The following is a 22,606-nucleotide window of genomic DNA, read 5'->3' as shown; positions in this document are numbered from 1 at the left end:
GTCTCCGAAGGTACTTGTTGGGTTGGCGTATTTCGAGATTAGCATTTGTCACTTTGATTGTCGGAGAGGTATCTCTGGGCCCACTCGGTAATGCACATCACTATAAGCCTTGCAAGCATTGCAACTAATGAGTTAGTTGCGGGATGATGTATTACGGAACGAGTAAAGAGACTTGCCGGTAACGAGATTGAACTAGGTATTGAGATAACGACGATCGAATCTCGGGCAAGTAACATACCGATGACAAAGGGAACAACGTATGTTGTTATGCGGTTTGACCGATAAAGATCTTCGTAGAATATGTAGGAGCCAATATGAGCATCCAGGTTCCGCTATTGGTTATTGACCGGAGACGTGTCTCGGTCATGTCTACATAGTTCTCGAACCCGTAGGGTCCGCACGCTTAAAGTTCGGTGACGATCGTAATTAGGGTTTTTGTGTTTTGATGTACCGAAGGTTGTTCGGTGTCCCGAATGTGATCACGGACATGACGAGGAGTCTCGAAATGGTCGAGACATAAAGATTGATATATTGGAAGCCTATATTTGGATATCGGAAACATTCCGGGTGAAATCGGGATTTTACCGGAGTACCGGGGGGTTATCGGAACCCCCCCCCCCGGGGGGGGGGGGGTTATTGGGCCTACATGGGCCCTAAGGGAGAAGAGGAGGGACGGCCAGGGCAGGCCGCGAGCCCCCTCCCCCTAGTCCGAATAGGACAAGGAAGGGGGGGGCGGCGCCCCCCTTTCCTCTTTCTCCCTTCCCCCTTCCTTTTCCAACAAGGCAAGAGGGGGGGGGTCCTACTCTCGGTGGGAGTAGGACTCCTCCAGGCGCACCCCTTGGGCCGATCGCACCTCCCCCTCTCCCTCCTTTATATACGGGGGCAAGGGGGCACCCCATGACACACAAGTTGATCTTCGTGATCGTTCCTTAGCCGTGTGCGGTGCCCCCTTCCACCATATTCCACCTCGGTCATATCGTAGCGGTGCTTAGGCGAAGCCCTGCGTCGTTAGAACATCATCACCGTCATCACGCCATTGTGCTAACGAAACTATCCCTCAACACTTTGCTGGATCGGAGCTCGAGGGACGTCACCGAGTTGAACGTGTGCAGAACTCGGAGGTGCCGTACGTTCGGTACTTGGATCGGTCGGATCGGGAAGACGTACGACTACTTCCTCTACGTTGTGTCAACGCTTCCGTTGCCGGTCTACGAGGGTACGTAGACAACACTCTTCCCTCTCATTGCTATGCATCACCATGATCTTGCGTGTGCGTAGGAATTTTTTTTGAAATTACTACGTTCCCCAACAGTGGCATCCGAGCCTAGGTTTTATGCGTTGATGTTATGCACGAGTAGAACACAAGTGAGTTGTGGGCGATATAAGTCATACTGCTTACCAGCATGTCATACTTTGGTTTGGCAGTATTGTTGGATGAAGCGGCCCGGGCCAACATTACGCGTACGCTTACGCGAGACTGGTTCTACCGACGTGCTTTGCACACAGGTGGCTGGCGGGTGTCAGTTTCTCCAACTTTAGTTGAACCAAGTGTGGCTATGCCCAGTCCTTGCGAAGGTTAAAACAACACCAACTTGACAAACTATCGTTGTGGTTTTGATGCGTAGGTAAAAACGGTTCTTGCTAAGCCCGTAGCAGCCACGTAAAACTTGCAACAACAAAGTAGAGGACGTCTAACTTGTTTTTGCAGGGTATGTTGTGATGTGATATGGTCAAGATATGATGCTAAATTTTATTGTATGAGATGATCATGTTTTGTAACCAAGTTATCGGCAACTGGCAGGAGCCATATGGTTGTCGCTTTATTGTATGCAATACAATCGCGCTGTAATGCTTTACTTTATCACTAAGCGGTAGCGATAGTCGTGGAAGAATAAGATTGGCGAGACGACAATGATGCTACGATGGAGATCAAGGTGTCGCGCCGGTGACGATGGTGATCATGACGGTACTTCGGAGATGGAGATCACAAGTACAAGATGATGATGGCCATATCATATCACTTATATTGATTGCATGTAATGTTTATTTTTTATGCATCTTATCTTGCTTTGATTGACGGTAGAATTATAAGATGATCCCTCACTAAATTATCAAAGTATAAGTGTTCTCCCTGAGTATGCACCGTTGCGAAAGTTCTTCGTGCTGAGACACCACGTGATGATCGGGTGTGACTCTACGTTCAAATACAACGGGTGCAAAACAGTTGCACATGCGGAATACTCAGGTTAAACTTGACGAGCCTAGCATATAACAGATATGGTCTCGGAACACGGAGACCGAAAGGTCGAGCGTGAATCATATAGTAGATATGATCAACATAGTGATGTTCACCATTGAAACTGCTCCATCTCACGTGATGATCAGACATGGTTTAGTTGATATGGATCACGTGATCACTTAGAGGATTAGAGGGATCTCTATCTAAGTGGGAGTTCTTAAGTAATATGATTAATTGAACTTTAACTTATCATGAACTTAGTCGTGGTAGTGTTAGCATATCTATGTTGTAGATCAATAGCTCGCGTTGTTGCTTCCCTATGTTTTATATATGTTCCTAGAGAAAACTAAGTTGAAAGATGTTAGTAGCAATGCTGCGGATTGGATCCGTGATATGAGGTTTATCCTCATTGCTGCACAGAAGAATTATGTCCTTGATGCACCGCTAGGTGAGAGACCTATTGCAGGAGCAGATGCATACGTTATGAACGTTTGGCTAGCTCAATATGATGACTACTTGATAGTTTAGTGCACCATGCTTAACGGCTTAGAATCAGGACTTCAAAGACGTTTTGAACGTCATGGACCATATGAGATGTTTCAGGAGTTGAAGTTAATATTTCGAGCAAATCTCGAATTGAGAGATATGAAGTCTCCAACAAGTTCTATAGCTAAAAGATGGAGGAGAATAGCTCAAGCAGTGAGCATGTGCTCAGATTGTCTGGGTACTAGAATCGCTTGAATCAAGTGGGAGTTAATCTTCCAGATAAAATAGCGATTGACAGAATTCTCTAGTCACCATCACCAAGTTAGTAGAACTTCGTGATGAACTATAATATGCAAGGGATGATGAAAGTAATTCCCAAGCTCTTCGTGATGCTAAAATCGACGAAGGTAGAAATCAAGAAAAACATCAAGTGTTGATGGTTAACAAGACCACTAGTTTCAAGAAAAGGGCAAAGGGAAGAAGGGGAACTTCAAGAAGAACGGCAAGCAAGTTGCTGCTCAAGTGAAGAAGCCCAAGTCTGGACCTAAGCCTAAGACTGAGTGCTTCTACTGCAAAGGGACTGGTCACTGGAAGCGGAACTGCCCCAAGTATTTGGTGGATAAGAAGGATGGCAAAGTGAACAAAGCTATATTTGATATACATGTTATTGATGTGTACTTACTAGTGTTTATAGCAACCCCTCGGTATTTGATACTGGTTCAGTTGCTAAGAGTAGTAACTCGAAACGGGAGTTGCACAATGAACATATACTAGTTAAGGGTGAAGTGACGATGCGTATTGGAAGTGGTTCCAAGATTGATATGATCATCATCGCACACTCTCTATACTCTCAGGATTAGTGTTGAACCTAAAATAAATGTTATTTAGTGTTTGTGTTAAGCATGAATATGATTGGATCATGTTTATTGCAATACGGTTATTCATGTAAGTTAGAGAATAATTGTTGTTCTGTTTACATGAATAAGACCTTCTATGGTCATACACCCAATGAAAATGGTTTGCTGAATCTCGATCATGGTGATACACATTTTCATAATATTGAAGCCAAAAGATGCAAAGTTAATAATGATAGTGCAACTTATTTGTGGCACTGCCGTTTAGGTCATATTGGTGTAAAGCGCATGGATAAACTCCATGCTGATGAACTTTTGGAATCACTTGATTATGAATCACTTGATGCTTGCGAACCATGCCTCATGGGTAAGATGACTAAGACTCCGTTCTCCCGAACAATGGAGCGAGCAACTGACTTATTGGAAATAATACATACTGATGTATGTGGTCCAATGAGTGTCAAGGCTCACGGCAAGTATCATTATTTTCTGACCTTCACAGATGATTTGAGCAGATATGGGTATATCTACTTGATGAAACACAAGTCTGAAACATTTGAAAAGTTTAAAGAATTTCAGAGTGAAGTGGAGAATCATCGTAACAAGAAAATAAAAGTTTCTACGATATGATCGCAGAGGTAGAGTATTTGAGTTACGAGTTTGGCCTTCAGTTGAAACAATGTGAAATAGTTTCACTACTCACGCCACCTAGAACACCACAGTGTAATGGTGTGTCCGAACGTCGTAACCGTACTTTATTAGATATGGTGCGATCTATGATGTCTCTTACCGATTACCACTATCGTTTTGGGGTTATGCATTAGAGACAGCTACATTCACGTTAAATAGGGCACCATCTAAATCCATTGAGACGACACCGTATGAACTGTGGTTTGGCGAGAAACCTAAGATGTCGTTTCTTAAAGATTGGGACTGCGATGCTTATGTGAAAAAGTTTCAACATGATAAGCTCGAACCCAAATCGGAGAAGTAAATCTTCATAGGATACCCAAAAGAAAATGTTGGGTACACCTTCTATCACAGATCCGAAGGCAAGATATTCATTGCTGAGAATGGATCCTTTCTAGAGAAGGAGTTTCTCTCGAAAGAAGTGAGTGGGAGGAAAGTAGAACTTGATGAGGTAACTGTGCCTGCTCCCTTATTGGAAAGTAGTTCATCACAGAAATCTGTTCCTGTGACTACTACACCAATTAGTTAGGAAGCTAATGATGATGATCATGTAATTTCAGATCAAGTTACTATCAAACCTCGTAGGTCAACCAGAGTGAGATCCATACCAGAGTGGTACGGTAATCCTGTTCTGGAGGTCATGACCATGACGAACCTACGAACTATGAGGAAGCGATGGTGAGCCCAGATTCTGCGAAATGGCTTGAGGCCATAAAATCTGAGATGGGATCCATGTATGAGAACAAAGTGTGTACTTTGGTTGACTTGACCGTTGATCAGCAAGCCATAGAAAATAAATGGATCTTCAAGAGGAAGATGGCGCTGATAGTAGTGTTACTATCTACAAAGCTAGAATTGTCGCAAAAGGTTTTCGACAAGTTCAAGGTGTTGACTACGATGAGAGTTTCTCACTCATATCTATGCTTAAGTCTGTCCGAATCATGTTAGAAATTACCGCATTTTATGAAATCTGGCAAATGGATAAACAAAACTACATTCCTTAATGGATTTATTAAAGAAGAGTTGTATATGATGCAACCAGAAGGTTTTGTCAATCCTAAAGGTGCTAACAAAATATGCAAGCTCCAGCGATCCATCTATGGACTGGTGCAAGCATCTTGGAGTTGGAATATACGCTTTGATAAGTTGATCAAAGCATATAGTTTTATACAAACTTGCGGTGAAGTCTGTATTTACAAGAAAGTGAGTGGGAGCACTACAGCATTTTTGATAAGTATATGTGAATGACATATTGTTGATCAGAAATAATGTAGAATTATTCTGCAAAGCATAAAGGAGTGTTTGAAAGGAGTTTTTCAAAGAAAAACCTCGGTAAAGCTGCTTACATATTGAGCATCAAGATCTATAGAGATTGATCAAGACGCTTGATAAGTTTTTCAATGAGTACATACCTTGACAAGATTTTGAAGTAGTTCAAAATGGAACAGTCAAAGAAGGAGTTCTTGCCTGTGTTACAAGGTGTGAAGTTGAGTAAGACTCAAAACCTATAAAGTATGAAAGTCATTCCCTATGCCTTAGCCATAGGTTCTATAAAGTATGTCATGTTGTGTATCAGACCTATTGTATACCCTGCCCTGAGTTTGGCAAGGAAGTACAATAGTGATCTAGGAGTAGATCACTGGACATTGGTCAAAATTATCCTTAATGGAATAATGATATGTTTCTCGATTATGTAGGTGACAAAAGGTTCGTCGTAATGGGTTACGTCGATGCAAGTTTTAACACTGATCCGGATGACTCTAAGTCTCAATCTGGATACATATTAAAAGTGGGAGCAATTAGCTAGAGTAGCTCCGTGCAGAGCATTGTTGACATAGAAATTTGCAAAATACACACGGATCTGAATGTGGCAGACCCGTTGACTAAACATCCCTCACAAGCAAAACATGATCACACCTTAGTACACTTTGGGTATTAATCACATAGCGATGTGAACTAGATTATTGACTCTAGTAAACCCTTTGGGTGTTAATCACATGGTGATGTGAACTATTGGTATTAAATCACATGGCGATGTGAACTAGATTGACTCTAGTGCAAGTGGGAGACTGAAGGAAATATGCCCTAGCGGCAATAATAAAGTTATTATTTATTTCCTTATATCATGATAAATGTTTATTATTCATGCTAGAATTGTATTAACCGGAAACATAATACATGTGTGAATACATAGACAAACAGAGTGTCACTAGTATGCCTCTACTTGACTAGCTCGTTGATCAAAGATGGTTATGTTTCCTAACCATAGACATGAGTTGTCATTTGATTAACGGGATCACATCATTAGGAGAATCATGTGATTGACTTGACCCATTCCGTTAGCTTAGCACTTGATCGTTTAGTTTGTTGCTATTGCTTTCTTCATGACTTATACATGTTCCTATGACTATGAGATTATGCAACTCCCGTTTACCGGAGGAACACTTTGTGTGCCACCAAACGTCACAATGTAACTGGATGATTATAAAGGTGCTCTACAGGTGTATCCGAAGGTACTTGTTGGGTTGGCGTATTTCGAGATTAGGATTTGTCACTCTGATTGTCGGAGAGGTATCTCTGGGCCCACTCGGTAATGCACATCACTATAAGCCTTGCAAGCATTGCAACTAATGAGTTAGTTACGGGATGATGTATTACGGAACGAGTAAAGAGACTTTCCGGTAAAGATATTGAACTAGGTATTGAGATACCGACGATGGAATCTCGGGCAAGTAACATACCGATGACAAAGGGAACAACGTATGTTGTTATGCGGTTTGACCGATAAAGATCTTCGTAGAATATGTAGGAGCCAATATGAGCATCCAGGTTCCGCTATTGGTTATTGACCGGAGACGTGTCTCGGTCATGTCTACATAGTTCTCGAACCCGTAGGGTCCGCACGCTTAAAGTTTGGTGACGATTGTAATTAGGGTTTTTGTGTTTTGATGTACCAAAGGTTGTTCGGTGTCCCGGATGTGATCACGGACATGACGAGGAGTCTCGAAATGGTCGAGACATAAAGATTGATATATTGGAAGCCTATATTTGGATATCGGAAACGTTCCGGGTGAAATCGGGATTTTACCGGAGTACCGGGGGGTTACCGGAACCCCCCCGGGGGTTATTGGGCCTACATGGGCCCTAAGGGAGAAGAGGAGGGCCGGCTAGGGCAGGCCACGAGCCCCCTCCCCCCTAGTCCGAATAGGACAAGGAAGGGGGGGCGGCGCCCCCCTTTCCTCTTTCTCCCTTCCCCCTTCCTTTTCCAACAAGGCAAGAGGGGGGAGTCCTACTCCCGGTGGGAGTAGGACTCCTCCAGGCGCACCCCTTGGGCCAGCCGCACCTCCCCCTCTCCCTCCTTTATATACAGGGGCAAGGGGGCACCCCATGACACACAAGTTGATCTTCATGATCGTTCCTTAGCCATGTGCGGTGCCCCCTTCCACCATATTCAACCTCGGTCATATTGTAGTGGTTCTTAGGCGAAGCCCTGCGTCATTAGAACATCATCACCGTCATCACGCCGTCGTGCTGACGAAAATCTCCCTCAACACTTTGCTGGATCGGAGCTCGAGGGACGTCACCAAGTTGAACGTGTGCAGAACTCGGAGGTGCCGTACGTCCGGTACTTGGATCGGTCGGATCGGGAAGACGTACGACTACTTCCTCTATGTTGTGTCAACGCTTCCGTTGCCGGTCTACGAGGGTACGTAGACAACACTCTCCCCTCTCGTTGCTATGCATCACCATGATCTTGCGTGTGCATAGGAATTTTTTTGAAATTACTACGTTCCCCAACAAATTATGGATTTCGCTATACATTTCACAAGTCTTGTATTTGTACTCACAATCTTTTTAGAGCACTTATTTCTTTTAGCATGAGGCTGATATCTTTGACTCCATTCCAGTGATCTATATATGGACTGGACATTGCCAAAACAACCCGGATACGTGAACTGTGTCAGGGTAATATATTGAGCTTCCAACAACTGATGCATATGGTACCATATCTATTTTCAATCTGTTCTCACCAACTTTTGGAACACCATAGTTTCCAGTTCCATTACCCTTGACTATAAGAACAGGCATAGGTTTTCTCGCATGCATACTTTAGAGACCTTTCTTAGCATGTCCATGCGACATTCCTAATACCCTATTTTATTCTTTTCTTGATGAATCTCGATATTTATAATGAGAGACACTCTACCGAGAAAATTCTTTTGAACTTTGAGTACAAGAACTTATTTTCCCCTCCTACAGTAGATTGACATCACCACTAGCAAGTAGGACGTCATCCACATGCACAGGATTAGGAAATGAATTTCCCATTCTATAATTGTCCTCTCATTTTCTTTAACCCAAAATAACATATGATTCTTCTAACCTTAAATGCCATTGTCTAGAGACTTGCTCTAGTCCATAAAAGACTTCTTGAAGCAGTATCCCTTGTGTTCTTTACTTTCATCTGATGTAACTCAGATTAGGATGTGCCACTAACACTCATTGTAATTTGTTCATTCTCTTTGCACAAAATCTTTCGATTTAAGTCGCGCTTTACACCTTTACATATTTCCTTTGGAGTCACATTAACCTTGTAGACCCTTTACAACCTACTGTTTTGGCTCCATTGGAAATTACTTATGAGTCCCAAAGATCGTCGGGATTCACCAATTTTATTTCATCTCAAAGCTCGATTGAGCGCTTTAAATGAGGTGGAATCAACCTCCATATGAATTTCACTAACATAGACTTTATAGTAATCAGAAGTATCTAATTTTCTCATTCCTTGAGACCATCTGTGTCTCAGGTACTGGCACTTCTTTCATATGCGGCTGTTGTTGCTCTGTAATTGCCAAGAGGCAAATTAATTGTATAGTCTTTCATTTCCAAGAGGCAATAGGTTTTATAGGCACCTTTATCATAAGATCTGTGTTTACTCATTCCTCCTTTATAGAGCTAACAACAGGTGTTGTATAGGTCATACAACATGCTCCCCCGGATTACTCCGTCTTCACTAAAAATGGCGTATCTTTAAACTTTATTATTTGGGTTTATTCTGTTAAAACTTTCTTCTTTATGGCACTTTAAGCACTATCTTAGTATTCCTTAGTCTGCTTTCGGAACTGTAAAAGATCCAGGAATACAACTATTTCTTTTCTTTAGGGGTATTATTATGATCGTCATACTCCCCCAGATGATCACATTCTTCATTAATGAATCACTTCAGATGCATAATGTGCATCACATTATCGAAAGTATAGATGAGTTTCGTCATTCTTAATTTATCTCATATTTCTTTCTCCCCCTCGAAATGTGGCAAGAACTTTTCTGCCACAATTTCGAAAAACCATTCATAACTCTTGTGAATTGAGGAAACTTCGACTATCTACTTTATTTATCTAATTACTTCATACGAAATGAAGTTATCTGTTAACTTGTATGGGAGTATTTTTTTCTTATTCCATTTCAGAAACTCAACAGAGTTCTTTATCATTAGTACTTTTGCAAGTCACACTTGCATATCATTCTTATCTTTAGGTTTGTCTGCAACTTTTATTCTCTTTGGATTTATTGAGTGCTTAATGACCGTTACACATAAGGTGTACGGTCGATACTAGGAAAGCATAATAGGTACTCCATACTTTTCTCCCAGAGTGGGACACATTAAAAGCACATGAGTCATCATATCTTTCTCTTGTCATACATGATAAGTCCTTTGCCAGAATTTCTCCCACCATCCGGGATTTTTGACATAATATTATGTCAACTTTACCCCGTTACGCAGGTATTTTCCCAGACTTTTTCCTCCATGTGGGTTTTATTATAATCATCTTTTCCCGCTATGCGGGTAATTCCCTGTAAGGGACAAATGCCAGAAATTGGCTCCTTTGACTGCATATTCAGTCATCAAATTCAAAAATAAATCCAAATGCTCTTTGACACATATGCTTGATCCGACGTTGGTCAAATTAAAGACGCATGTTGCTTGTTTCATCTCAAATCATGTTGACTGAAAAATCTTACTCATAAAGAGTACATGAAAGACATTCATCAACCAAGACTCACAATGATCTATCTCCGTTTTTTGAAGCCATTCTTTAGAGAGAACATACTCCCTCACGTTATGACCTTTCTTCGTCATCTTTCGGGTCACAAGTACCCAACCATTCCCTTTCACGAATGAAAGTATGAAAAACTTTTAGTCTGAGAAAACTTAGCCAATAATCAACAATATTGAGCATAAAAAATAACCCTACGTTGGTCTGGTTAAAAATATGCACATTAAACATTTAAAACTTTCTTTTTATATTCTAAATCACCATTGTGGCAGAATTAAAATAAAACATCATCCTTCTACCTTAATTCCATATCACCGTTGGGCGGAAATGGAAATAATGCATATAACTCATAAACAATGTGATGATAGTATTTCTATTCAACAACTTTGCTAAGAAATCATCATCATCAACAACTTTATTGCAGCGGGAACAAGAAATATATGTTTCTCTATTCAAGAGCATTTCTTAATCTTTATCTGTTCTCTGAAAATTGATCACTTTGATACAAAAATTATCAGAGATTTAAGCTTTGAACATAAGACTCATAGAATTATAGTACTGTTATCATCAACGTTGGTCAGAAAATAACAATACCATATTTTAACTTTAAAACGAATATCTTTCTTTTGTCATAGAGGAAACTATCTGAATCTGATTTCACCCACAGGGGAAAAACATTGCTAAGAACATTTCTGCCAATTAAAATTTTCCGTTGGTTCCAATTTAATTGAAGGATAAAACTTTTACTTTGCAGCGGAAACTTTACAATATTCTATTCAGAAACTATTGTGTACTCTTTTGCTCTCTAAGCAATTTTAACCGGTTTGTTCAAAATTGCATTAGAGAAGCAACAATTTAATCTTTTACTTTAGTTCTATTCACTCTTTTTTAAAAGAGCACTTTTATTTTTATTCGCAGTGGAAAACATGAATAAAAAATCATGAACTTTATTCTTTCAAAAATATTTTTTCTTTTCTTTTTCTGTACTTTTTTGGATGAAACTGTATTAAAAAAATCAGACAAAATAACAAACAGCGGCTAGCCGGGCCACGGCCCAACGCGCGCGGCCTCTAGCCTTGAGTCAGCCTCGTCCAGCTGCCTTAGCCACCACTTTCAGCACAGCGGCCCAGCAGTAGTCTAGGGTTTTGATCTAAAGCGTTGATTATGATCGAACGGTGACCCGTGGCTGTCGCTGGAACAAAACTGCAGCGCCGCACGGCTCGGGGTGAACCCTAGACCATTTCGCCCCCTTCATTTGTTGCTCGCCCGCACGGCATTGTCGCTGGCCGCTGGGCCACCGTGTCGTGCCTATCGCCGGCGACAAAACGGCGCGTGGTGCCAGCCTCCTCTTCTTCCCCTTAGTTTCCCCCACGCACATCGCTCGGCCTGGCCTCCACCGTGGCGGATCTGGCAGCGGCCCTGTCGCACCGCCAGCGGGCCGACTACAGCGTCGACCACCGCGCCGCGCGTGCCCGGCCGCCTCCTCTTTCTCCACCCCCTTCCTGTTCTCCGTCCTATCCAGTCCACCGCCACAGAGAGAGAGAGAGATCTAAGCGCGATGGCCTTCTCTCCCCTTTGTGCCAGACGATGGCGGAGCATACTACAGCGGCGGTCGTTGGTCATTGCCATCCCCTTCGCCGGTGACGCGTTCCCCTTGAGGTGAGCGCGCCGCCGTCGAACGGTGTGGCGAGCGACGCCCTTTTCCCCTCTCGGGGTAGTGTTCTTTTTCCTGGATCCTCGGCATGCCGATGCGATTCGGGATCGAGAGGAACGGCGCGTCCGATGCGGCGGCTCTGTACTGCGAGATTTCTTTGCCCTTCTTTTCCCCTCTTTTTTGTTTTTGGGGTTAGGGTTCTTGGGCGGGAGGAGTAAACTTTCTTTTCTTTGTTCACTTACCAAAAATATCAACACAAGAAAGGCTCTAATACCATTGTTAAATCCATCGGGATCACATGTGTTGGATATCCACGGTAGTTGCGGGATCATATGGGGTATTACCTTCACCTTGGGTTGATGAACTCCCGCCGTTGCCATGGCGGGACAGTGACGGCGGTGTGGGCGTGCGGTGGTGTGTGTGTGGTGTGGCGGCTGCGGTGGCAGAGAAAGAGAGAGGTGGTGGCGGAGCTTCCCGTCAGCACTGCACTAACACTAAATCGGTAGGGGATGTAGGTGGGGTGTACGGCGTCGCGGCGAACCTCGTGGAGCGAGCCACGGCCCCCACCTATTTATATAGTGTAGGTGACAGGGGCCCGTCAATCATAGTGGGTTGAGCGCCTCCGATCAGGGCGCGGATCTAAGGGCCCGGTGGGCCTTTGGGCCCACACGGCGAAGATCATCCTAACATAGGCAACTATCATTGTTGAGTTGTACTATGAAGCTCCTGACTAAGCTTCTGGCCAACATGTTGCAATCCATAATCTTTGACTTAGTACATGCCAACCAATATAGGTTTCTCAGAACTAGGACCATTCAAGACCGTGTTGCATAGGCCTTTAAATATCCTTTTCAGTTCCACAAAAGGAAAAAAAATCAAATGTTGTTCTCAAGTTGAACTTTGAGAAAGCTTTTGACAAAATAAAGCATGGTATGATTCTATTTTAAGGGATCCAAGAGATCTTTTCTTTTGGCACATCTATAGTTCTATTATATGGAGTGCCTTGGACCCCTTTTAAATGCAGGAGGCGTGTCAGACGGGACCGTGGGGGGGGGGGGACTGTCTCCACTTTTATTTGTTCTGGCAGCAGACTTCTGCAACTTTTCCATTTTGCAGTATGCCAATGATACTCTTATGATCATGCAAGTTTGTCCTCGTCAGTTGGAACAACATAAGAGAATATTGACCTTTCCACAAGAGCTTCTGGTTTCAAAGTAAAATCTCAGAAATATAGCTTGATAGCTATCCATGTTCTTGATAATGAGGTGCATACTCTATCTCATATTCTTGGATGCCACATTGGAGAATTTCCATTTACTTTTTTTGAGTGTCCCTATAAGCCTTACAAAACCAAGGATGAAATTCTTCATGTTTATAGTGGACATAATACAGAAGAGATTGAATGTCTGCTCCCAATTCCTTAGCTATGATGACAAACTACTTATGATAAATTTAGTCCTCTCTTCCTTGCCCAACTTTCGATTCTACCAAAAAAGTCTCCTTATATTAATTAATAAGTACCACCTCACTAATTTACACGGGATCCCACCAATTTATGTATGTCCCCCTCTTCGGAAATAAACAAAATAAAGGATGAGGTATGACTATAATCTAACAATGACAGACCCAGTAAAAAGGAACAAAAGTTGTCATATGGATGTTTCCTCTCCGGTTGATACACACTGGCCATGCGTTTGAATTCAGAGCGAAGCGAGGATGGTAGCGTGACGATGTGCTAGAGGTCGTGACAGCGAAGCCAATGTAAACCGTAGTTTGCTTATAATACACTCCCTACGTCTCGTAATATAAAAGCGTTTTTTACACCAGTGTACGTTGCAACTCATAAGTCCTTTTGCTAGTTTATACTTAAAAAAAATTCTGCAGTGGGACATGGTACAAAGTGTGTTCCATCTTCTATTGATGGTAAATGGGATTTGCTAAGCCTTGCGCAAAAGTACAAACATGTTAGAAAGAAATTCAGAGAAGGGGGAAAAGACGAGGGGAAAATCAACGTTCTGACAGCGACTTGATCGGACCGATGGGCACGCGTGGCACACCTTCTTTCCACACCTCCCGGCTGAAGCTGCTGCAGAATCCTCAAACCAATCAACCACCATCCATCACCGGAGAGCAGAGCAAGGAAATCTGTGGACGATCTGCCCGTCCACCAAATCCCTTCAGCGCGCCGCCTCCCTCGCCCGCAACTCGCGAGGACTCTGCGGATCTCACTCAGCGGCAGCAGCAAAAAGAGCGGAGAGAGCAGCCCGCCATGGCCATGGTCGCCTCCACCTCCATCGCCTACCACAAGGTTAGCAGCATAGGAGCATACGTAGCACGATCGTGTCGGGCGATCGGCCGAGAGCGGCAGCGTTGCTGTCATGAGCTAGCTGACATCTTGCGTGCTCCTTTCTGCGTGCCGCGTGCAGCCGCGTTTGTCGGTGGTGTGCAGGAAGAAGGACCGGGACAGGGAGCTGGAGCGGGAGAAGGAGCACAAGCACCCCTTCAAGGTCGTCGAGATCACGCCGCCGCCGCGATGCCTCGGCGTACGCTGCTTCCCCACGGTAAGCGCACACGATCGATGTGTTCCTGTGAGTTCCGGTGCGTCCATCTCCCTACTCTGTTTCTGAATCTCTGTCTCTGCCATGCCATGTAGCGTAGTAGTACTCTCAAACTGTATGCAATTTTTCAAATTTGGTCTCCTATTCAAATCTTGAAACAAAACGTTGAACTTCGAACTAGAACATCAGGCTTTGCCTATTGTTCAAGCGTAGTAGTACACTCAAACTGTATGTCAACTTTTTTCGCAAAAAAAAACTGTATGTCAACTTGAGCTGTTTTCTAGATCTTTAATTCTTATTGATTTACTGCAATTTTTCAAATTTTGTCTCTTATTTAAAATTTGAACCAAAACGTTGGACTTCGAAGTAGAACATCAGGCTTTGCCTATTGTACTGTATTGTCCCCCTTCTATAACTAGTCAATGTGTACGTGCAATGCACGTTAATTTAGAAGTATATTAAGTGCATGCGGATATATTAAATAGGATATTATTTGCATATTATTACGATGATTAACACTATAGGGGGTGTTTGTTTCCAGGGATTTTTTTGTGTAGGGACTAGAAAAAATCCCTCTTAGAGACTTTTTTACCAAACGGGAGGGACTTTTTAGGGACTAAACTAGGCATTTGGGACTAAATGAAAAAGACTCTAAAGGAGAGTCTTTTTGAGACTTTTCCAACAATGCCCCTCCATGCATCCATTGGCCCGCCACCCCATGGTGTTGTTTGATTGTTATTTTTTTACATACTATGGGCAATATGATCATTTAATAACCTCTAGGAAGGGACTAGAGACTTTTTAGTCTCTGGAAACAAATATGGAAGGACTTTTTATGGACTATGGACTTTCTAGTTGGGACTAGAAAAAGTTCTAGGACTAGAGAACTAAACACCACCTATATTTGGCATGAAATTAACTGCACGCTAAACGTGTTGAGCGCTCGACATTGAAGCAGGCTAGCTCGTTGGATTGACATGATTTGATGACCGAGATAATTGGATCTGCTCATCTGGATCTTTTTATATTGGTATAGATAGATATAGATATAGATATAATCATATAGATGCAAAAGCAGAGCTCCTGGCTCCTGCTGCCCCCATTAAAAAAAGGTTCTCTCAACCCATATGTTTAATTTGGGCAGCAATTTTACCATATTCGTTGATCAACCCATAAATGATCGATTTGGCAGCAATTTTACCACATTAATCATTTATAGGTTGATCGAGCCAACTGAAATCAAACTCCTGTTGCCATATGTTCAATTTGGTTTACTGAAATTGTTCAATATTTTTACCTCTGAATGAGACAATCCGAAGTGAAGATGGCCTTCTTAAACCCTTCTTAACGAGTGAGAGCGACCGCACGGCGGGGCGCCAGTGCCTCAGCTTATTCCGGTGTGATGACCTCCTCAATACGCTCGTGGCAAGCCAGCAAGCATGCACGGTTTTCAGAGTTTAGTTAGGTAGAATGAACCAATAAAAATTTAGAGTTGTAATGGGAACCCTACGACACGTTTATCGGGTATAAAGTGGGCTTCTCTCTTGATCTGAGAGGTAGTTAGTCGTCCAAACTGTTTTTCCTGCAACAAACCGTGTAGCAGAGTTGATTGAGGTTGCTTCAGAAGCTTGGTTACAGTCTCACTGGGTGTGCAGGGCAACAAAGAACACAAATCCTGAACTGGCAAATTTAGGATTGAAATCGCTACCTAAGCAGTAACAGGTTCAGATGTTTGGCAGCAGTTTCAATGTATACCAGCCAGGCAGTAGTAGCATTGCAGCAAATGCCAGATCGGATAGACTGATACAAAGCCTTTGGCTATAGTAAGAGTTACTAGAACTGTTCATGGCTGGTGATAGTTGGGAGTTGATCTAAAGTTAAAACTGTCATTTTTTTCCATTTTTGTATTGTTATGGAACACTAAATCTTCTCCTAACTTGTTCCTCACAATTCAGAACTGTACGCATGCAGCAACGCACTCTGTCAGTCTGTATTTCTTGCTGCTGTTGTTCTTTTTGACAGTGTGTTTTCTTGTTGCTGCTTTTGTGGTGGACTACGCACGCACGCAGAACATCCACTGCGGAGAGAGCGTGACGATCGAAGGGCAGGCGTACACGGTGTCGGCGGTGACGCACCGGTACCAGCTGCGCAAGGGGCGGTACGAGCCGAGCGAGAAGCGCCTCGACGTTCTCTCCACCGGCAGATACATCCTCAACCTCTACCTCGACAGCCTCCTCGACAAGTCCTAGACTCCATGCTCTACTCTTTTTTTTTTGAGGTTGCTGGATGTGCAGACCGCACAGGTTGGGATGGATGTGCTCACTTTTTGGCACGACTCTATGCTCTACTCTATACTAAGTACAAATTTATTTATTCTACTACTCCAGCAAATTTATTTATGCATGTACTGTAACTGTACGTACGTACGCTACTTCTGTGATGAGGTCGAAATGATTTTTATACAGTAGCAAGTACATGCGCGCTGAGCCCTTGTGTGAAGGCCGCGCACGCATGCACGCATTTGGTCCGATACTCTTTGTGTGCATGGTGATCACCTTATGGGCAATATGGGGAGCAAGGAAAAAGGCCGTGTATAAGAATATTTTCCAAAGTCCTTTGTCAACACATGTCTTTATCAAGTCGTATTTGAATGATCATGAAGTGTTGAAGAAGTTGAGGGCAATGGCGGTGTAAGCCAGAACGACAAGGCTAACCATTGGATACAGCCGTCGGGGGATTTGGCAAAGTTGAATGTTGATGCTGCCATTGGGAAGGAGGGGGGGGGGGGGGGGGGGTCTCGGGTGTGAGAGCGGTTGCCGCGGTATGCAGAGATAGAGAGGGAGCCATTCTTTTTAGGGGCATCTCTGACCTTACTACATTGGAAGCACTCGCAGTTAGAGAATCAATGGCATTAGCAGAGGATCTAAACCTATATTTCATCCACGTGGCTTCGGATTGCAAGGTGGTGATTGAGGCCATCAAATGGAAGAGTGGATCCAGTTACGATGCTATTATACATGAAATCACAGAATACTCTAGTAGCTTTATTTTTATGTAATTTCATCCATGAATTTAGGAGCTTGAATTTCGAGGCTTACAATCCAGCGAAGCATGCATTGCAACTAGGGATCGATCGCCATGTTTGGGTAAGCCACCCCAGTGAACTTCTTTTTCGTCCTTGTAAACATTGTGATGGTTTAATAAAGCTTCGCATAATTGTCTCCAAAAAATTAGTAGCCTACAACGTTATTTCCTCTTTGCATCTATGGCTCACCTTGAACGGACTGAGTAAATGCATGTTGAAAACCATGTTGTGCACATGGTTTGGTATCCTGCATATGGTCTGCATGCATGATAGCACCAACTCTTCCCTATATTGGGTTGCATGCATATGGCTGTGTTGATGCATGTTGTCTGGTTGTATACATTCGACCAGATCTACTAACCTTATATGTAATGAGCTTACCATCTACCATCCTAATAAGTGCTCATTGCACCTTACATACAGTACAACAATAGAACAACACTATAATCACGACAAACTGGACGATGATGATGATGAAGTTTTTCATCCACACAACCCAAACTGACTAGTAGTCTTGCCTGCTTCAACATTGCTTTTCAGGTTTAGCACAAACTTGGAGTAAGCATCCTCTACCTCCTACCTAGTCATAAACACTTGGAAGAAGTTGTCTTTGTAACCGGTCACTTGTTCATGGCATGTCTGTCATGATCTGTAAATTTCTAGAACCCTCTCTATGTACACCACACATCACTCACCTAGCATCACAAAAGAGCACAACTGAAGCAATGGAAAAGGAAGAAAACACATGGAACAGAAACAACATAGGCATGAATGATCTTATACCCAAAAGCCATAAACATTTGTCCTAACTACTACGGTGTAATCCTACAACCACATCCAAAAGAGGGTGTAATCCTATCACCGCAAGTTCACTATCAGCATGAGGGGTTAGTATATACCGCCTCATCAAAATATACACGCCAACAACAGCTTTTAAGCCATGGCTACAATAAAATGTCATCACCACCATCATCACATGTCACCATCATGCCCGTTGTCACCACAACCAAAAAGAGCACTAGTAGTAGTGTTTGGATAGTCAGGTCCTAAGCTAGAGCACCCTATGGTCGTCCCCATGCCAACCAACCCAAGACCATGTGCCATATTGTCCAGCGTAGGTGGCTAAGAGCCGCCATCAAAACCTCCTAACTGAAGCCACCATGTTCCATGATGCCACTGTACAAGGAAGAATGGACGTCAATAAGCTTGTTATCCCTAATGGTGGTTGCTACCTCTTTGACGGCCTCAATCATGCTGCTAAAGACGCTCAACTCTTCGTCCATCAAGTCGCCCCTCTTCTTCTTCCTATCAAGCACATGAACATGATGAAAAACCTTCTGAGGACCATCAGGGACAATGGTCTCTAACTTCTAGGTGTCTGGATACTCAGACATAGGTGAATGCTACTTGTGAGCTGCGTTGGGATTTCCCCGAAGAGGAGAGGATAATGTAGTACAATAAAGATAAGTATTTCCCTCAGTTAAGAACCAAGGTTATCAATCCAGTAGGAGAACCACGCAATAACTCTTCAGCGGTACCTACGCACAAAATAACAAATACTTGCACCCAACACAAACAAGGGGTTATCAATCCCTTGACGGTTAATTGCAAGGATTAAATCTTGTAGTGATAGATAGATAAACAAAAAACACAAAATAAAATAAAAGTAAATAAATTGTAGCAATGTATTTTTGGATTTTTATTTATGATTAAAGTAGACCTGGGGGCCATAGTTTTCACTAGAGACTTCTCTCTCGAAAATAGCATACGATGGGTAAACAAATTACTATTGAGCAATTGATAGAAAAGTGAATAATCATGATGATATCTAAGGCAATGACATGTATATTGGCATCATGTCTGAGACAAGTAGACCGACTCCTGCCTGCATCTACTACTATTACTGCACACATCGACCGCTATCTAGCAATGCATCTAGAGTATTAAGTTCATAAAGAACGGAGTAACGCCTTAAGCAAGATGACATGATGTAGACAAAGTAAACTCAATCAATATGAATAAACCCCATCGTTTTATCCTTAATGGCAACAATACAAATACATGTCTTGTCCCCTTCTGTCAATGGGATATAGATCATCGCAAGATTGAACCCATCACAATGCACCTCTCCCATTGCAAGCTAAATCAATCTAGTTGGCCTAACCAAATCAATAGTTCGGAGAGAAATACAAAGCTATGATAATCATGCATAAAAGAGTACAGAGAAGACTCAAATAATATTCATGGATAATCTTATCATAAACCCACAATTCATCGGATTCCAACAAACATGCCGCAAAAAAGGATTACATCGAATAAATGTCCAAGAACATCGAGGAGAACATTGTATTAAAGATCAAAGAGAGAGAAGAAGCCATCTGGCTGCTAGCTATGGACCCATAGGTCTATGGTAAACTAATCGCACATCATCGGAAGGGTAGCAAGGTTGATATAGAGCCCCTCCGTGATCGATTCCCTCTCCGGTAGAGTGTCGGAAAAGGCCTCAGATGGGATCTCATGAGAACAGAAACTTGCAGCGGCAGAAAAATATGTTGGCTGGCTCTCTGATGTCTACTACGCAACCTTCTTCTTGTAGACTCATGTTGGGCTTCCAAGCACAGAGTTTTGTAGGACAACAAAAAATTTCCGTCAAGTGGATGAACTAAGGTTTATCAATCTGTGGGCGGCGTAGGATGAAGATGGTCTCTCTCAAGCAACCCTGCAACCAAATAACAAAGAGTCGCTTTTGTCCCCAACACACCCAATACAATGGTAAATTGTATAGGTGCAGTAGTTCGGCAAAGAGATGGTGATATAAGGGTAATATGGATAGTAGATATGGGTTTTTATAATCTGAATAAATAAAAACAGCAAGGTAGCAAGTAACAAAAGTGAGCAAAAACAGTATTGCAATGCTTGAAAACAAGGCCTAGGTTTCATACTTTCACTATTGCAAATTCTCTCAACAATGATAACATAATTAAATCATATGGAAATCCCTCAACATGCAACAAAGAATCACTCCAAAGTTTCTATCGAAGAACGTAGGACAAAAACGTGCATCAACCCCTATGCATAGGTTACCCCAATGTCACCTCAGGAATCTGCGAGTTGAGTGCCAAAACATACATCAAGTGAATCAATAGAACATCCCATTGTCACCACAGATATCCCATCGCAAAACATACATCAAGTGTTCTCAAATCCAATACTCAACCCAACATAACGAAACCTCAAAGAGCAAGACTCAATTCATCACAAGAAGATAGAGGGGAAGAAACACCATATGATCCAACTATAGTAACAAAGCTCGCGGTACATCAAGACCGTGCCAAATCAAGAACACGAGAGAGAGGGATCAAACACATAGCTACTGGTACATACCCTCAGCCCCGAGGGTGAACTACTCCCTCCTCGTCATGAGACCGCCGAGATGATGAAGATGGCCTCCGGTGATGATTTCCCGCTCCGGCAGGGTGCCGGAAAGGGCTTCCGGTTGGTTTTTCATGGCTACATAGGCTTACTACAGCAGAACTTCTGATCTAGGGTTCTTTTCGGGGGTTTCTATATTTATAGGAATTTTTGGCATCGGTTTCACGCCAGGGGGTTCCCGAGGGACCCACAAGCCAGGGAGCATGCCCTCCACCCTTGTGGTTGCCTCGGGACTCTTCTGGCCCAACTCCGATGCTCTGTGGGCTTCTTCTGGTCCATAAAAATCACCGTAAATTTTCAGTTCATTTGGACTCCGTTTGATATTCCTTTTCTGTAAAACTCAAAAATAAGGAAAAACAGAAACTGTCACTGGGCTCTAGGTTAATAAGTTAGTCCAAAAAATAATATAAAATAGCATATTAATGCATATAAAACATCCAAAACATATAATATAATAGCATGGAACAATCAAAATTATAGATATGTTGGAGACGTATCAAGCATCCCCAAGCTTAATTCCTGCTCGTCCTCGAGTAGGTAAATGATAAAAATAGATTTTTTTTGCTGTGGAATGCTACCTAACATATTTATCCATGTAATCTTCTTTATTGTGGCAAGAATATTCAGATCCATAAGATTCAAAACAAAAGTTTAATATTGACATAAAAACAATAATACTCCAAGCATACTAATAAAGCAATCATGTCTTCTCAAAATAGCATGGCCAAAGAAAGTTATCCCTACAAAATCATATAGTCTGGCTATGCTCCATCTTCATCGCACAAAGTATTAAATCACGCACAACCCCGATGACAAGCCAAGCAATTATTTCATACTTTTGTTGTTCTCAACCTTTTTCAACTTTCACGCAATACATGAGCGTGAGCCATGGATATAACACTATAGGTGGAATAGAATATGGTGGTTGTGGAGAAGATAAAATAAGGACATAGTCTCACATCAACTAGGCGTATCAATGGGCTATGGAGATGCCCATCAATAGATATCAGTGTGAGTGAGTAAGGATTGCCATGGAACAGATGCACTAGAGCTATAAGTGTATGAAAGCTCAAAAAGAAACTAAGTGAGTGTGCATCCAACTCGCTTGCTCACGAAGATCTAGGGCAATTTGAGGAAGCCCGTCATTGGAATATACAAGCCCACTAGTATATGAAAGTGACAAAATGGGAGACTCCCTATCATGAAGATCATGGTGCTACTTTGAATCACAAGTGTGGAAAAAGGATAGTAGCATTGCCCCTTGAGGGAGTCCTAGACTAAGGGGTCCTCGGGTGTCCGGCCTGTTAGCCATGGGACGGACTGATGGGCTGTGAAGATACGAAGACCGAACACTGCACCCGTGTCCGGATGGGACTCTCCTTGGCGTGGAAGTCAAGCTTGGCGACCAAATATGTAGATTCCTTCCTTTGTAACCGACCTTGTGTAACCCTAGATCCTCCCGGTGTCTATATAAGCTGGAGGACTTAGTCCGGAGGGGGAGATATTCATTACCATAGTCATACAGGCTAGACCTCTAGGGTTTAGCCAT

General features: G+C 42.7%; 1 protein-coding gene across 1 annotated transcript; it reads left to right on the top strand.

The window, feature by feature from the left end:
* The first annotated feature begins 14,008 nt into the window (after positions 1-14,008).
* LOC125538753 (uncharacterized) lies at positions 14,009-16,939 on the top strand. The gene is made up of 3 exons (XM_048702034.2): positions 14,009-14,290; positions 14,409-14,543; positions 16,610-16,939. The coding sequence occupies exons 1-3, from the start codon at positions 14,021-14,023 to the stop codon at positions 16,787-16,789; spliced, it is 585 nt and encodes a 194-aa protein (XP_048557991.2). The 5' UTR covers positions 14,009-14,020; the 3' UTR covers positions 16,790-16,939.
* Positions 16,940-22,606: the final 5,667 nt, after the last annotated feature.

The sequence above is a fragment of the Triticum urartu genome, chromosome 2A (assembly GCF_056163025.1).
Source record: "Triticum urartu cultivar PI428250 chromosome 2A, HENAU_Tu73, whole genome shotgun sequence".
Lineage (NCBI taxonomy): Eukaryota > Viridiplantae > Streptophyta > Magnoliopsida > Poales > Poaceae > Triticum > Triticum urartu.
The sequence above is the reverse complement of the archived record's forward strand: the minus strand, read 5'-3'. Positions and strand labels throughout refer to the sequence as shown.